This window comes from Tetrao urogallus (assembly GCF_951394365.1).
Source record: "Tetrao urogallus genome assembly, chromosome: 9".
NCBI classification, from domain to species: Eukaryota; Metazoa; Chordata; class Aves; order Galliformes; family Phasianidae; genus Tetrao; species Tetrao urogallus.
In genome coordinates this window covers 8,027,638-8,045,513 of record NC_136822.1, presented here as the reverse complement: position 1 = coordinate 8,045,513, position 17,876 = coordinate 8,027,638, and the positions used below count along the sequence as shown (strand labels likewise).

General features: G+C 40.7%; 1 protein-coding gene across 2 annotated transcripts in view; it reads left to right on the top strand.

Moving 5' to 3' along the window:
• The window catches only part of DOCK10 (dedicator of cytokinesis 10), a gene marked incomplete at both ends in the record, with an annotated part of 135,958 nt that overhangs the window by 44,418 nt on the left and 73,664 nt on the right, over positions 1–17,876 (top strand). For both annotated transcript variants that reach the window (XM_079539844.1, XM_079539845.1), the window contains 3 exons: positions 3,008–3,131; positions 9,766–9,851; positions 17,275–17,357. In XM_079539844.1, the coding sequence (XP_079395970.1) occupies positions 3,008–3,131; positions 9,766–9,851; positions 17,275–17,357 (293 nt within the window). The remainder of the gene's footprint in view (positions 1–3,007; positions 3,132–9,765; positions 9,852–17,274; positions 17,358–17,876) is intronic.

Sequence of the window (17,876 nt, the reverse complement as noted above, 5' to 3'; positions counted from 1 at the left end):
TTACAAATCTCTGCTAGCACTTGCAGGGAGAAATCTGCTAATCCCCACATCACTGCTTCTGTCTGCCTGTGACAAGCAAACTGAACTGTTATTCCATGTCTTCGAGAGCAATTGCTAACTGGAACAGCTGCTGCTTCCCATCATAAGTGCAGTGCTGAGAGCTGTAGTGCCCAGCTCTGCCAAAGCCAAAGGATGTGCTCTTCAAAGGACAGGGAGAGAGTGCACAGTGCTTAGTGTTAGGATCTATAGGAAGATGCAGGATTCCTGATATTTCAGTGAGTAGAAGCTTCTAAAGAGAGGTCTCATGTTTATGATGCTATCATGCTTGATGTCAGTGGTGGATGGACTAGGTAATCCCTGCAGTCAGTGCATTGAACAGATTGGGTTATTACTTGCATCTCTGACTTATGAGACTTGAAATAATACAATATTGCCCTTTATGCAGGATTTTGCTGTAGAGTTGTGGAAGGAATAATGACATTTGTCACTGCATCAGCATCACCATAAATGCTGAAGCGCTTCACTGAAAAGTTTTGAACTAATTTGGATAATGTCATATCTACTTACTTTTAGTTGCATTTTGGATGTGTAATCTTTCTCATAAGGCTTCTCTGTTAACTTCTGTTAAAATGTTTATAGCAGCTCGTGTGCTTTGCAGCACTGCAAGTAAGAGAATTAGTACTGAGGGAATAGTGATGTTTGTACGCTCTGTTTCTCTGCCTCAGGGTTTTCTCGAGTTTCATTCTCGCCTCGCACAGATGACCTTGCAACTGTCGAGGAGACATTTGGCCCTGGAGAGTTTCAGGCATCTATCAGGGGCAGCTTTCCGAGTGCTATGTGTTTCTGAGGAGAAAAGAGGGGCCAAGGCAGCATGGCTTGCCCTGCCCCCACCTGCATCTCGCTGTCAGTGTCACTGGGTCTTCAGGAGATGTAGCAGTACCCATCCTGGCCTTACAGGGATTTCCAGGGGGAAGAAGAAATACCTCTTCATTGTCTCAGCCCCAGCAAAAAGGGTAGTTCCAATCTGCGTAGAGAACCTGCAAGTGCTGGGTGCGTTTTTATGGGAATCCCCCCGTATTTGAAGAGAGTCCGAAGATCAGTGGGATTTCCCAGCTCTTTCTTAGTCTGTAACTCTAGTAGGAAGGTAGCTACTTATATTGTTTTTCTTTTTTTATTGCCTTGTGTGTTTTTAAAAGATTTCTGAAACGTACTGTTGATGAGGTTTCTCTAAAGTGCAAAACCTACATTAATTCTGTCTTACCACACCTATGTTTTTGGAGGGCGGGTGTTCATGGTTACAGTGGCATGCATGGCTTACTAAAACCCGAGATTGCTACAAAGCCATTACTACTGTGGTATCTGGTTTTGGAATGGTGGGTTCTAGGTGTAGTTAAAGTTGTGAACTTTCTGCAGAAAATGTATGTGTTTTAGTGACACCTCTACGCAGTAAACTTGCCTTCATGAAACACTTGTACCTCAAAAATGTCAGTGCATGTTTTTTCATTTTACTTTGGGTTTCCTTGCAAGTGGTTGCTCTCAGGCTTCTTATTGAAGATAACAACAATTCTACAAATTTGCTTTTTTCAAAATATAGAGAAAATAAACTTTAGTTTTCAGACCTGGGCATCATTAGCGGTGCACTCACCATTTGTCAGTGGTGTTTTCTCTTCATGTTTAACTCCTTGATAGTTAAGTCTCTTTTGCAACATTTAATATAGATATAGCTAGATTTAATGGAAGAGAGTCTAAAACTTGTGGCTAAAGGATGCTGCTGTGACTTAACTTGAAAGGAAGAGAGAAAGAGCTGACTGATAGCTTTGGACCATCACATGTGTAATGGACCACATATATACACAATTGTATAAACAGTACATGGTGGATAATCATCAGATTATCCATTGGAGAAACAGGTTTTATAGAGATGTGCAAGCTTTCTTTTTTGATACACTATGGTTTTGGTCTAGGTAAGAGGGAGGGGAAACTTTATAATATTCTGAACTTTATATTGTTCTAAGCTTTATATTATTCAGCACAGTGCAAGAACAACAGGTAAAATACGGCTTATTTAACGACTGTTACTGTGTCAAGCAGAAGTGTTCAGTAGAATTGTTTCTGCATTTGCTTTCCTCTGGGATCCTCTATTCTCTCTGTCTTACCCATTTTTCATCCCTTCTCCTACTTTTCTTGCTCTTTCTCATTTACTCTTTCTGATGCTGCAGAATCTTTGAATTAAGCAAATGTTGCTACCCTAATACATCTCATTAATGTATTCTTGATGCTATGATTCTTGCATGTCCAATGGGCTTCCTTTTTTCTGTCTCTCTATTTCAAGATTGTGTGAATTTACTTTTGTCTTGCTATTCCTGTAGGAGTTTCTAACTTTCACTGTCTTCACCACTAATTGCACTATTGTAATTAAACTAGGTTCTGACAAGAGAAACCTTGGGAATGGATGCCAGGTAATTTATTCCAAGAGAGTAACTTAGGGTTATTACCAAGTAAAACACCATGATGACATAAACTATCAGCAGTTCAAGGGGTTGGGTCTATGCGTGAGGGTGAAGAAATTAGCTCACGGTAATGGAATCAAGTGCTGGTAGAGTAGGTTATTTATTCTACAACACATTAACTCAAAGTAATGTCTATATTCAGTTCAAACTGTGCCTATCTATTTTCCGGATATATTTGCAGGGAATGAGAGGGTTTCTGAGGCTGACAGACAAGTTAATAGGTCAGTTTAGTTTCCGAAGTGAGCTGACAAATTGCCTTTGAATTAGCAGGTTGAAAATTACTACCACAACTGGCCCAGATGCTTCATTTCCACTTCTCTTAATCAGTTCTGTTGCAGCAAGCTAGGAAGTTGGAGGGAGGCAGGGGGAGAAATTGTTCATACTGACATGCAGAAAATGTAAAAAATGATGTCATTTTATGGAGGGGGGAAAGAAAGGAGAATTTGAGTAGAGATATTACCTGATCTTTTTTTTTTTTTTTTTTTTTTTCTCTACAGCAGGAAAAACCAAAACTCTTGGAGCCTTTGGATTATGAAGCTGTTATCACAGAGATTGAGAAAAATATTGGAGATAGCCTGTTTAAAGATCTGATACTGTTCCCTGATGATGACTTTTCAGTAAGTGCAAAACAAATGTGTGGTGTTTTCTTCTCTTAAGTTTGTTCATTTTATCCCCACTGCTAACAGGAGAGATGGAAATGTTTCTCGGGCTCTCTAAGACTTTTCTGGATTTATTCATAGCTCCTTATTCCTCTCCCACCAAGTTTCACGTGTGTGTGTGTGTGTGTGTGTGTGTGTGACATTTGCATATAAGTGAACTTGCAGTTCTGTAATAAGTACAAGGTGAAGCCTTGGTTTTCCAGAATATATTTCAGGAACTCAACACAGGTTATTCCATAACATGTACTTGTTGGTTCACTCAACACAGTGGTTATTTAGCTTGTGTCGGAATTTCTCCCCACTTTTATAATCTAACATAATTGCACTTCAGAATGTTATTTACAGTCTCTCTGATCCTATTCTGTTTGATGTATTTGACCAGCATGGCTCTTGAGTTTCTGCTCTGTCAGACTTTTTAGATGGTAGCTATAACATGCATCTAAGCTGTGCCATATACCAGCATGAGTTTGCAAAAGAAGAGTACATCTGAATAGACTTGATTTTGTTTAGTTTGAGAGCTATCTCAATTGTGGATGGAGATCTGGCAAGCTGTCCCCAGGTGCTGGGGATGTAGTCTCCAGTGCCAAGGTAGCCCCTGTGGTAGGGTGCTAACAGGCTGTGGGCACTGGAGCCCACCGCCATGGGGCTGCCCAACCTCATTTGTGGTTTCCCAGTGTTGGGCCTGGCAAGCTGCAAAGAATTTAAGCATGGAAGCCTGAGGCAGCTTGGGAGGGCAGGGGCTGCCTGCAGGGTGGTTTGGGAGGCATGCTGCCAGGCAAGTAAGCTAGCAGATTACCTGCACCTTACAGCAACTTCTTCAAAATCAATCAGTCTTTGTAAAAGATTTAGGTTTTGATGAATAGGCATTCTCTAGTGGAAATACATTTCAATCTGTGACGACTAACTGCTGTGTGAGAGCCTTTCCCATCAGCTCATGGCACTGCTTCTGTCCTGTGGGGCTGGGTTAATCTAATAGACTGCTTTGTTTTCCTAAATGGCTCTATTTCCTTGGTGGCATTAACTGAGTTAATGTGCTCATGGGATTGAGGAAGAACTAAACAGAATACGTTTTGCCATCACTGTTAATTCCTTTATCCATTTTACACATTTGTGAATTTATGAAATTGAAAATTAGCATTATAATGACTGACTACACTTGCTTGTGTGCTGCCACAAGGCACTTGAGCCCCTGCATTTAGAATAACTGAGCCCAAATCAGTGGAGCAAAAACTGATTTTTCTCAGCAAAAGGAGAATCATATCCTACTGCTCAAGACCTCTGCCTATCAAACCATGTTTTCATATCCTTATTTTCATTACATTTTTAGCTGTTGCAGTGACTTCAATTTTGTTTTCTCTGTATTATTTTGCAATTGTACCTCATAGTGAACTGCTTGTGTACTAGAGATGACCTGTACTCACAAAAGAGCAGAGGCAGTGACACGTGGGGTCTATAGCCTTGCAGTGAAATTCTTTTTTTTGTTGTTGTTGTTGTTGTTCAACTGCAGTAGCAAGAGCTTATGTCACCAGGCAGGGCTGCAGAGCTTCCCTAGCAGATGGGTTTTTCAGCTGCAGAGCATCTATTTATAGCTCTGCTCCTTCCTGCTGAAACATCACCTGTACACAGCAGTCTGGGTCAGCCATTTGAGTAGAAAGAGATCCAGGTCTGACTGAATTAGGAGATGCTCAGGCTGGCTCTGATTGTTATTTAATGCGATGATGCCTCAGGAAATTGTGGGTCTTACTGTTACCATTAACCATTAGAGCTGCTTCAGACTTTGTGGCTGAGGGATGATGCAGCCCCACTTAGAGCCTGTGTTAGCACACTATGGGCAAAAGCATCTTCAGAGTGAAAGCCAACCAATGTGCTTGGTGAGGAAGTGAGCATAAAAGAAAATTCTGTTTTTAATGATGATTGGCCATTTCCGGATCTGTAATATTCACTGTGTACATCATCTATGGGCCAATTATCTACATAGCTCAGTACTGTCTGATCTTCTCTTTGATCTCCAAATTCCTTTCTCTCTTTGAAAGTGATTCTAAGAGAAGACACATTTTCTTACAAGACCTTTTTAGGTCATTTCTAGCACCTTGCCATAAGTCTACAGGACAGTAAAGAATTCCTGATATTAATCTGAGCCTGATACTCTTCTGTTTCCCTCTGTTTCAACAGAGGAATGTGAGGCATATATGTTACAAAGACATATTCTGTGTTTTAACGCCAGCTAGGAAAAATATGCTTCCTTTTTTTGTGATTGTGCGTAATAATTCTTTAAAAAGAAATAATAACCACTGATCCTTGTTTGCTAACTCTCCTCCTGCCTGCCCAAAGTCCAATTTCCCTTTGAAAAAAAGTACACAGCTTTGCTTCACTATTATCTGCTCTTGAATCCCATGAGCACGTGGTCTCTCTGTCACTGTGCTATGAGCAATGGTTAGTGGAAATTTCTACTTCAAAATTTTGTGTTTGCAGCAGCTATGTGGAGGAAGGATTGACACAGCTTCACAGGAGCTCCTTGTCAGGTGAACGTGAGCTCGGGTTGTACTTCATAGTAAGTGGGAGTTTATGTCCTTGTGGTTATAGAAGTGGATTATAATCCTCATTTCACCTTCTGTTCTCCCAGACTGGACCACATTCTTCCTTTGCAACTGGGCCATTGTCTGGCATCCCAATTTCTGACTTTCCTCTTATGTGTTTTCTGGGAAGGTGATTGTGAAATAAGTGTGACAGCTTCATTCAGATCTGTCTCCCTCTCAGTGGTGCCATCCCTTAGTGACAGCAGGCTCAGCATCACGCTAACATTGTGCTTGTGTTGAGGTTTAATGAGAATACATGTTACCTTTATGTTGATTTATAAACGTTAATTATCATAAAAAGGCAATTGAAAGTATTTAATAGGTACTTTGATTTGATACAGTAGAAGATCATGTTAAACTGTGTCTCTTTATGTGAAATGCTGGAGAAATAGCTATAAATGAGGGAGGAGAGCCTTCTTGGAAATAGCCCAGAAAACCCCAGTATTGTTTCTGACATCAGAAGAGTTACTGTGGTGGATTACCAGGTTGTTTTCGATGGCACCTGGCTTATCCAACACTTTCCCATGTGGTAGGCAGCATCTTGTCATCAAAGAAGAACTGAAATTCGGTCCATTACTCATGACTAACATGATGCGAGATCTTTCACATACAAGTTCACGTCAGCTGGAAATAGCAGATAGGCGAGGGGCAGCTAGACTGAGAAAGATATGTTTCACGTGTTAAAAAGAGAGGGCTAAAGCAGCAAACACTGTGTGGGCATGGTCCCTTACACTGAGCTTGGTCCTATGAGGAATGGGTCACACTGAAACTGCCCCCTTAAACACCCACTGTGCTTGTGCTTGCTTTCCTGTCCCTGTGCCTCTGCGCTCACCTCTCTGTGGTAAGGCTAGGGCCAACAGCAGCCCACGGAGTTCCACCTTGGCCTTCCTTTGTGATCTGACAGATTAACCATTTTCACTAACGTTACATAAACCTGTTGACTTAGATTCAGTCTTTCAAGCTGCTTGGACTCCTTTTCACCTTGGCATTAACAGATACGAATGTTTCTGCTTGTGCGTGGTTAGCTCTCTTAGGAGGGCTGCCTTTTCCAGAAGTAAATGTAATCTTTTTTTTGGTGCATCTGTCTAAAAGTTTAACCACTGGCCACATGCTTTCAGACTAAGAGCTGTTTGAACAGAGTCAGAGTGAGGATGTTTGAAATAGCGAACGGAGTTTAACTCCGTTTTCAAGTCCTACACTTGCCATGTCAGTGGGAAGTAGATACTGTCTGAAAACATTATTCCTTATTGATCACTGATAAGGAATAACATTAGCCTGTGCTTTTCATTGTAGAAATAGTCTTCAGTGAATGTTGCAAAAGGGCACTTAACTGAATCGCACCTTGTATCTAACCTGACACCTGAGGCCATCGGTTTGTGCAAATGAGACACTGCCTGAATGCCTGAAATCACTTTGGATATAGGGTATTTATATAAAATGGATATCCAGAAGTCTTTGTAGAATGTCAGGTTTTAGGTATGAATATAAATGTCTGTGCTATTTGATTCTCAGAAGATGCTCTTTTGACCTTTGACTTGAGTATGCAGCTGCTACAAGAGCTTAAACAGAAAACTAGATTGCATTCAAAGCACAGCAACGTGCTGAATTCTGCCAGTGACAGCTTGCGATTTTTCAGCATGTATTCTGGTACTGAACTTTAGTTGTTTTTTGAAGTAAAAAAAGTTCTGGTTGAAAAATGCTGTAGCAGATCTACCTTAAAGGCCACTGAGCTTTGGAAGTAATCAGCTCTGAACAGGAAGTGTTTTTGTGGCCAGACTTGTGCAGCGAAGTGGTTGATCATAACTAATTCGCAGAAGGGAAGTGCTTTGTAGTTTTTAAAGCCAAGGTTAAATATAACAATACACAAGATTTGTCATGTCCCAGTTCTATGTAAATAAACCTATGATATTTTTTGGCAAAGTCCACAAATGCAACCAGCCCCATGTTACCCAGTTTCTCAGTTTTGCAGGGCTCCATTTTGTTCTTTCAAGTGCAGTCTTGTTGTGGAGAAGAGGCGGGGGTGATTGCTGAGTGTGCAGCATTGGGTTGGAGTTCCGTTTCTTCTTCTGCCACAGTCTTGTTGCTTCTCACATAAACTCTGTGAGGGAAGGGAGGCATGACAACCCCCATGGGAAAACATTTGGCTGCCTCAGTCAGTGTGGTGCTGTCTTTGACAAGAAGCATTGCATTAGGTGTAAATTATATATATCAATATATGTTTTAACTAAATAACGAAAGATGTCTTTTGCATTGTTTGCAAGGCAAATAAATGTTATTGTAGTCAAGCAGAAGAGGCTGTTGGTCTCTGCAGTTAAGTCACCATCTGGGCAATGTGAACACTCAGTGCAGAGTGCATCACACGTGTCCTTTCTGTGCCTCTGCTCTGCCTTGCATCTGGAAATCTGGTCTCTGGCAGCAGTGACCTCATGGAAGGGCAGCCTACGTGTTTTGTGGTTTCTGCTGCTGGCCCCAGCCTGAAGAAGAGCTCCTGCAGTGTGATGTCTGGGGGTTTTCAGCTGTTCTCAGGGATGGCATCGTCTCAGGATTGCTTAAAATGTCATATATGTGTGAAATAATTAAGGAAACGTTTTCCAGACATTGTGAGTATTGCTGGAAAGTCCCTAAGCAACTGAGGATTCAATCATTTTCACTATTACTAAATGTGGTCTGAAAATCCATATTTCTCCATCTGTTGTTTCTCTTACTCATTGACTAAATGATTGTATATATCTTCTCTGCACGTAGGCTTTGGTAATACAAAAGAGGAGAGCCCTGGAATCCATGTTTATGAGGGGTCATTATTATTTGTTGGAGCCAAAGTATTTTTACTATGCTGTATCCTGAACTATCCAGACAAAATGGGAAAAAGTCAGAAATCCTGTATAGTTTGTATCCACCTGTGTGGTGCATGCCTTTCTTTTAGAATTGCTCATATAAAAGGTCATAAGGAGAAGCAGTGTGTTAAATGTAGGCTGTAAAGAAAAATGTGGTCAATAATAGCCTGCTGATTGGCACATACAGCCTGGGTGCTTCAATTTGTGGAGAAAAAAGTTCACTGTTCAGTTGGAGACTGAGGATATGAAGCATCCTCATGGGCTACCAGCCATGGATGCTGCAGGCTGCTTCACTGAAGAAAGTGGTGCTTTGTCGTACTAAACTGGTCAGATGCTGCGGGTCTTCCTGTGGAAATCATGTGCCATTCTGTAAGGGAAAAAGCAATAAGGTGTGAGATGACGTTTGTCTTGGTGCCGACCCTTGTTATCTTCAGTTGAGTTATTCCACTGTAACTGAGAGCAGTCTGATCTGCTGGAGTGTGGTGGTGGTTGGTTGCTTTCCGCAGAGAAAACGAGTGGGCCTGATCTCATAGAATCACAGAATGGCTTGGGTTTGAAGGGGCCTCAAAGACCATCTTGTTCCCAACCTCGTGCTGGTGACAGAGTTGCCAGTTGCTAAATCAGGCTGCCCAGGGCCCCTGGACATCTCCAGGGAGAGAGGATTGAATTAACCTGAGAATGAACATCTCTTGTAGGTTTTTGCTGGCTTGCCAGAGCTCTGCAGTGAGCACTGCTGGTTGGCCCGGCCTCTTGCTGGCCTGGTGCAAACTGGGGATGTCAGCCTGTTGGATCTTCTGGAGATCCACTTCTCTTCGTGGTTTGCTGCTCAGTCTGGACAAGCCAGCTCTGCCAGGAGCTGCTCTTTATTTAAAAAAAAAAAAAAAACTTAATTGGTGCAGTGTCCAGTGATCTGAGAGGGGATTGCTGGATGCAAGCTTAGAACAAGCTTGTTCCCAGAAATCTGTTTGAATAGTACTTTGCTTGTAATTAATGCTTTAGCTGATAGTAACGTATGAGGGACGGAGTTGGGTTGCAGTTGTTCCTGTGCATGTGTATTGGCTGCACAAAATGAAAAACTGAGAAATGCAAGCACCAATAATCCTGTTCCTTTTGCCTTTGTGAGACAAAACTGCTGCTTTTCATCATTCTGGCTAATTTTTTTTTCTTTCTTTTTATTGTCAGATAGATACAATTTCACTGGAAATCAGGACGCTGTATCCTTCTGTACCTGAAGATGCAGAACAAAAAGCGGAGAATCTGTTCGTTAAAGAGGTAAAGGTCTGAAATATGTATCCTCTTTGTTTTAGTATTGTTGAAGTGATTTTTAAAGCAGGTTTGAATTTTGGATGAGGAAAGATTAATAACATGGCTGTAGTTGCTCGTTCTGAGATAGCTGTATTGAGAAAAATTGCAAAGGCACTGGATTCATTCCTCATTCTACTGTTCTCCAACTTCATTTCCTGTCACTACTAGTCCATTAGTATTGGTATTCTCACATGAATGTTACCACTGGTGCCCTGAATGGTTAGAGCTTGAAAAATATTGATACCTTTTCAAAAACACAAATATTTGACATTATTTCAAACTTTTATTGCAATGTATATATCTTATTTGAGGTGTTTATGTCACTATTTGAGGAAGTGTGAAGGGTGTCTAGAAGCTTGTATTTATTGTCAGTATACATAACCTGTTCTACCTTTTCATTATAAACCCAAGCAAACTTCTTTCACAGCAGTTAGAAGCCCACTAGGTGCGATTACTTGCTCTCGCTTTTTTACAAATGTAGTTATGTTGGCTCCGTACCTTGGCTCAGATCAAAAGAAAACATTCTGTTTGCTCTTTTGCTACCTCAGGGATATTTTAGATTGTCACTGATTTTGTTACTTTGAAGGACATGGAAGATATTGGTTGCACCGTTCAAAGGAATTTACTTCAGCCACTGCTTGGAACCTTCTCCTTATTTCACTATAAATGTGAACTATAACCCGTCCTTTGTATTAGCAGAACAGATGTACAGAATCAGATTTTCAGCCCTTCTTCTATAAAGAATTTAATTGCAAACGCTTGATAATTAGCCAGTAATGTATGTGTTCTTTGCCTTTTTTCACAGGTGGGTTTTTGCATGCCTGGGTTTCTACTTTGAATAAGTGTGGGCTATTTCATATGTAGTATAGCTTGCAAGATAACTTACGGAGGAAAAATCAGTAGGAGAGAAGCACAGCGGGTTAGGAAAAAGAATATTAGAAATATAGCTGTTGAATTCTATTCAACATGACATTTTACAGGCTCTATTTCTCCCCAGCAGCAGGTCTAGAAAGAGCAGTAACAACTTAATGCCAGCTCAAATAGCCCGAAGCTCATCATCTTTTTTTTTTTTTTTATATAATGACAGGAGGGTTAAAAGATAACACAGCTTATGGAATTATGTATCTTTCCTGAATTCTCTCTGCCCTTTCAACACTTTAGGGTCTGCTTTTTATTTTAAGGTCCTTCAAGTAGCAAGGCCAGCACTGTCCTCATTGCTTTACAGAGAAAGTGGTGTATCTAAAAATGGAACATTATTGCACAGAACCTGGGAATCATTACAGCTGAGTACTCCAAGGGGATGTTAATGACAGCCTAGTAAAATACATACTGAGCAGCTCTGTTACCTTTCTCTGCAATATCAGTAAGCCAAACTTGAGGGCAGTAGTGGAAAAAACAGTAGTAAAGGGCTAAGACTGCATGGAAAATAGCAGGATAAGACCTTGCATAGAAGTAGAAATGTGTATGTTCCACTTTGTCACAAAGCCAAATGCAATACATAAAACAAATTAAGCTCCAGGCTTCCAGTCCAAAACTAAGTAAAACTGAGCATGGGGTGCCATGAAGATCTATGATTGTAGTCTGCCTCAGTGATTGCAGCAATCTGTACTGACCCAGCAGCATACTCTGTTCCACCTGGAACAGCAGCTCTGGGTAGCTGTGCAGGACTGGAGTTTGTGACCTTCACTTCTCTTCTTAGAGCTGTGAAAGAGCAAACTCTTTGCTTGGTGAAGGAAGTATCTCCTCCTTCGGATGTACTGTGGTCTCATGAAGCTGGAACTAAAGGGCTATCCATCTGTAGCAGGAAGTTTTGCTATGGTTTGGCTAGTTGGCTTGCTCTTAGTACTGGGTTTAAATACCTTAGTAAAAAAAACAAAAACAAAAAAAAAAAAAAAAACCCTCTTGCATGGTAAATCATTTTGAGTGATAATAACTGTTTTGGTTATTCACAGCTGTGTCACTTCTGAGTTAATCTGCAGCATTTTGAGTTTACTTGGACTTTAAGTGCTTTTAAAATTCCTGTTGCAACAATATTGTCATATCTCACCTGGAAAAGTGAGATCAGAGCTCCTGTAGGGCTTCATTTTAGGAGCAGTGGATACTCAGGTATCTGACTCACTGGAGATGTTGCAGGTCTGTGCAGGAGTGAGAAGGTCCTTGGGAGCTGCCCCAGGCAGTTCCTCGGGGCCCAGACCGGTGCCATGGGTTCGTTGCCTCCTGCTAGGCAGCAGTGCCCTGTTGCTGATGCTGTGTTAGCTGACAGTGGTGCACATAAACATATTTAAGGGTGTGGGTGTTCACATGAAGTGCTAAAACGTTTTGTCTCTCCCATCCTTTTGCCAAGCTCCAAGGAAGCCCGTGCCAATTCTGCTATGTACAATTCTCATCAGGGAGAGAAAAAACTTGTAATAGATTTCAGGAACGTTCAGGTGTTATGGTAATGAGTGAGACATGAGGATGCACTGTAAATAAGTTGTGTTACATTTTCCTTTTTGCTGAAACTGCAATAGAAAGGTTTATCAAAAAAAACAAAACAAAAAAATAACAATCTTTTGAGAACTAAATATTTTCTGTAGGATGCAAGGAGAATATTTCACATTTTGATGGATTAACATCTGGGTACCTTTATTTATTTACACTGCTTAGGTACATTCTAAAAAAAAAATCCTTTAAGAATCTATTGTTCCTATAGCTGAAATGCTCTTCGGATTTTTTCCTTATGGCTTTTTCCACCTTTTGTAGGGAGGAGGAACTTGAGCAACTAAGGCTCCAGGAAAAGTTAAGTTTACAGAGTTCTTAAAGCCAGAATAAAATTGTCTTCAGTACTTGTTTTCTAAGTATTCTTAACTGCCCTGAATATTTTACTGTACCATTCTGTTTATTCCTGAATTTGTAATTTCCTCACTCCTTGCAGGATCTGTTACATGTGTTTATGCCAGCCAGCATTACCTGCATGGTCTACAATTTCATTCACTCCTTGAAAAATAATATAATTTTTCTTTATGAATGATGAGAATATGCCTAATATAGTCTTTCCAAACTTTTGTTTTCTTGGATATGCACCCCAGCACTGGCTGCTTCTCAGTTGTGGGTATAATTGTAGCCCTCACGCTTCATCGTTGGTGCAGGAGGACAGTGCTGGCTGAAAAGCACAGCATCACAATGAAATAGTAGTGTAATAATACTGAAATTTCATTCCTGTGTAGATTTTTCTAGGTACAAAAGTTGGAGCCGTCAGTCGTGTGAAGTTTTTTAGCGCCCCTGCCATTCACCTGGCAGCTCTTTTTATTTCAGATTTTGTGTTTTTTCTCCACAGGATTTGTAAGTCACTATTAAACATGAGGTTTATCAATCATAGTGTTAAAAGAGCCACAGCCTTCCGTATACCTACTGGAAGTGGTGTGTGTCAGTGCAGTCGTTTTCTCAGGCTTTTAATTCAGTCTCGTGCCCATTGTGCTGATATGTTTCAAAGCCAAATTAACATGGAAGCTGCTGTTGGTAAATGTCACAAACAGTTTAATTGTCACTGGACAAAACACTGTCCCTCAGGTCACTGCAGCAGGGGCCACAGGAGGGGCAGTGGGGACAGCGCTGGGAGCAGCACTGCATGTCGCTGATCACGGGGTAGGGTGCAGAGTGTGCCCTGCAGCTTCCCTTTCCCTTTCAGCCTTGTGGCTGCTTCCAACTCTGGCGTCTTTCTGCTTTCAGTTTCCAAACCCTTCCTCTTTAACATCTCCTGCTTCTTGCTTCACTTTGCAGAGCGCGTGAGGAGGCAGAAGGGCACTTGGCATGCAGTTTCTCTGCAGTTGTTCCCTAAACAGCTGTTGTCATACATGTGACCGCACACCTAGAGCTTAGCGAGAATTTAAGCTGCAGAGGAAAGGAACTCCCGTTGCCTTCAAAAGTACCAAGATGCTTGCTTCAGTTGTATTTCTGTCACTTCCCTTTTTCTTTTTCAAAATGTTCATTGGCATTGTAGGGCAAGTCTTTATTAAGTTGCTCTTTCACTGTGGTGGCCATTCTGTTGTCATCACCAGAACCAGAGCTAAGAAGACACAGGTGAAAAAGGTTTGCAGGGTGGTCAGTCTCTGTAAGGAAAAATTGGACTAGCTGGGCAAGGAGAAAACCAAAACGATAGAAAAGAAGTGAATTGGATAGGTCCCTTGGGAACGGGTTGGACAGCCTGCCTGGTCAACAGCAGAATAGGAAAATTCATGCAGACATGTGCCAGCCCTCCCACATCCCAAAGCTTCCATTTCTCTGCCTGTATTTTTCCTCCCCCGCAGTCCCCTTGAGCTGAACAGCTGTACAGTGGTGCCTCTGCTGTTTGCCAAGAGCAGTGGGATCCTCAGTGAAATCTCTGCTTCCAGAAGGGTTTTTCTTGCTCCTCAAAGGTATTTTTCCTCACTATTAAAATTAGATTTACAGTACTTTTCATATAAAAATACAATAAAAATCTTTAAAAGTCAATGCAGTCTGCAGAAGAATTTGATTTTTCAGTTGGGATACTCTGAATAGAAAATGCTGTGCTCTTGCATTAATATATTTCTTTTTTAAAACCTAGATTTGCTTTATAATGGCTAACCACAACAAGCAAGTTACAGAACCATGGTAGCTGTTGCACTGGATTGACTTGCCTTCTGTGAATTTTTTAAATGATACTTGAACACATTTCTTGTCCCCTTTGATTTTTATCTTGATTAGCTTTTTCTTGAAGAGGCACAATAAGCCTTTATGGTTATAAGCTAAAACACTGTGACCTGCTCTACATGGTATTCCCAACTGTTTTGAGTACCTCAGCCTGTAATGTTTGCAGTAAAAGACTGTGGTGAGAATGCTCTGCGTGCATTAATTGCATTTGCTCAGTAGAATACTTAGTGCTGAAAGTACCACAGGGAAAAAGATGCCCTTTCTGTAGAAAACTTGATTATTTCACGTTTACCAAGCAGAAAGAGGGTGAAGTGTGAGCTGAAGAGTCCGTGCTCCTCCTCACAAGGCTCAGTGAATGAGTTTTTCACTGGCTCTTGTATAGCAGAGTGCATGCTGCCCTTGTAAGAGAATTCTTGTAACCCAGGTGAATAGCAAGTAGTTAAAATGAAAACTTTGGTCATGCAAACAGGAGAGTGACAAAGGAATTTTGTGGAGAGTCATAAGAAAAAGTGTTTTTTTAATATTTAAAGCCTGAGCTGTGTAGGAACGTGATTGTTGTGTGTAGGCTGTGGGCTTTGCTCTGTAAGGTGCACAGTCAGCTGATTACAATACCGGAATAGTATGTTCATTGTTGGATAATCAGTAATTGTTTTTTTATTTTATACTGTTTAGTGGTCACACTTTATTCTGCATCTCATGTCTGAAAGACAATGAAGGCTTATGTCAGATCAAGGAGATCATAGTTTCAGATGGAATCCCTTTACTGCAGAATGCATGTGGCTGTTAAAATATTCTGTTCCATTTTAGTGCCAAGAGGACTGCCTACTACTGAGCATCCACTTCTTCATCTTCTTTTTCATATGCTAAAACAAACAAAGGTGCTGCAGAAGACTGTGATCACACCGGAGATCATTTCCTAAATTCATCTGTGACTACGTATCTGTGTGCTTTACACAGGGCTTAAAAGGAGACTTGGCAAGCCAGCACTGAGTAATTAAAAAAACACAATTTTTAGGTTTTCAGCTCATATCAGACTGCAGTAGCAGTCTCACAATCCCCTCTCTGTCCTTCTAGGCAAAGACCACTGTGCAAGCAGTGACTCCCATGGGAACATCAGGAGAGACAGGCGAGAAAGAGGGAATACTCCCAGCTGGAGTGACCCATCTTGTCCCTTTATTGCCTCTTCTCCCACTTTTTCTGCTTAGCTTTTTGTCTCTTTGATTTATTCTTTACTCTTTTCCTCTTGCAGCCTCATCCTTCCCATGCCTTTTAGTGAGACTCTTTCCTGCTCTCACCTGAGATTCAATTATCTTTTATGTCACTATTTCTTTCTCTACTTTAGATCCCCGCAATTTTCATTCTTGACTTGTCTCTTCCCTGTCAACTTCAGCAGTGCTTTCTGCTGATAGGTTTTAGGCCACTTTTTTCCTTCTTGTCCATCTTATGAGTGCTGAGGCAAATGTTGAAGTGAGGTGTAGGAAGAAGATAATATGATATTAGGGGAAATTCTTCAGCATATAGTGTGGTTACCTATTTTCATTTTATATTCTGCAGTGAGGATTGCTGGAAATTCTGACATGGGGTTATTTTTCTTCTTATTGATGTGTATGTTATCAATAAACATATATTTCATGCATCTTGTTTCATCTAACTGTCGTGTTTAATTGCACTGATAAAAGTTCTGTACTGAGTAAATCACAGAGTTGATCTGATTTATTTGACAGCATAGCAAAACTCTTCACTATAGTCTTTGTGCAGGTCTGTTTTCCTTATTTAAGGAAGATTTGTATATCAAGAATGATTTCAGATGAGATGCAAAACCAGCTAAAACATTTTCTTAGAAAATAAAAGCTGCGGGGAGATGATGAGATGACTGAGCAAATCCAGTGTGATGGGGAAAATGAGACCCTGATGATAAATAATAATCCTGTTAATATATTCCTGAACATTAAGAGAATGAAGATCAGTCCCTAGGGGCAGAACAAGAAGTAGAGGGCTTGTGCTGCAACAGCAGGGAATAAAAAGAGTGAGGCAAATGCATTTACAAATGGAAGACTTAGACAGTGAAACAGGTACAGATGAATGTGTGATGTCCATGGAACAAGTCAGGCGTAAACTGCACGGTGTCTCTTGAGGGTCTGGGGATCTAAATTAATGATGCCTGCAGAATAGGTGATGAGAACTGGGAAAGCATGTTAAGTTGTTTTCAGCCTGCCCCCACTCCATCTTGTATGATTCAATGCATTTGACTTAAAAGAGAAATTGTGCTTCCAAATGTGGGAATATGACAGTCACTTTCTTCCGAGAACTCTATGAAGGAGAGGAATAGGTTCTTCTTTTATCTCTTCTTCAGCCTCTTCTGAGCCTAAACAATTCTAGTAGAATTAGAGTCACAGATTACCTTGAGTTGGAGAAGACCTGTAAGAATAATTGAGTGCAACTCCTGGCTCCACAGTCATTAACTAATCATTACGAATTTGACATTTTAAGGCAGTCTGAGGACAAGACAATATAAAAAGCCACTTACCTGTCTGAATCTTGACTCTGTGTAATTTAGATGTGAACGGATCATTCACTGTAAATATATGTCCATTTTCTATTTCTTTTGATTTGGGCTCTTTTGTGAGAACATGTTGTATTGATTTGCCAATGCAAGGGACTGTAGGGCTCTGACCAGTTCTTTTTCAGAGATATCAGTTTCTTATTTAATTAATTCTTGTTATTGTTATTTTCTCTTTAGGCTTGTAAATATTACAGTTCTCAGTGGCATGTTGTGAACTACAAATATGAACAGTATTCAGAAGACTTTCGACACTTACCACAGTAAGATCTAGCATAAGTTCTTTATTTTTCCTGTTAGCTTTGTGTCATTTTGCTGAGTTGTGTCCTTATTTGTACTTTCCTTTATCTCATATTCTATACTTGTTTTACTGTATTTACAGAGGCTTGCATTTTTAAAAAGGGGAAGAAGAGGTCTTTTAGCAAAAGTTCAAGGCTCTGCAGAATCCAGTAGTATCGAGAAACTGTTAGTGCTGATTCAAACCTTAAGTGTGTATTTGCATATTCAAAGCACAGTTAATACAGAAAGCTAGATTCTGTTTTCCTTAATAATGCATAAATGTCATTCACCTTTAACTGGGATTAATTCTCCTTTTAGCTGTCCTGTGTGCCAGAGGAGTAGGATTTCGCTTAGGGGTTTATAGCTGCACAGTGCAGAAGGTCTGTGTGCAGTGAGTGCGTGTGCTGGTACAGTGCATGGGACATGGCTGCAGAAATGTGCAGCTGTCTGGGTAAGCAAATGTCCTCTCCATGCTTGGATGTAGTACATTAAATCAGTGTAAA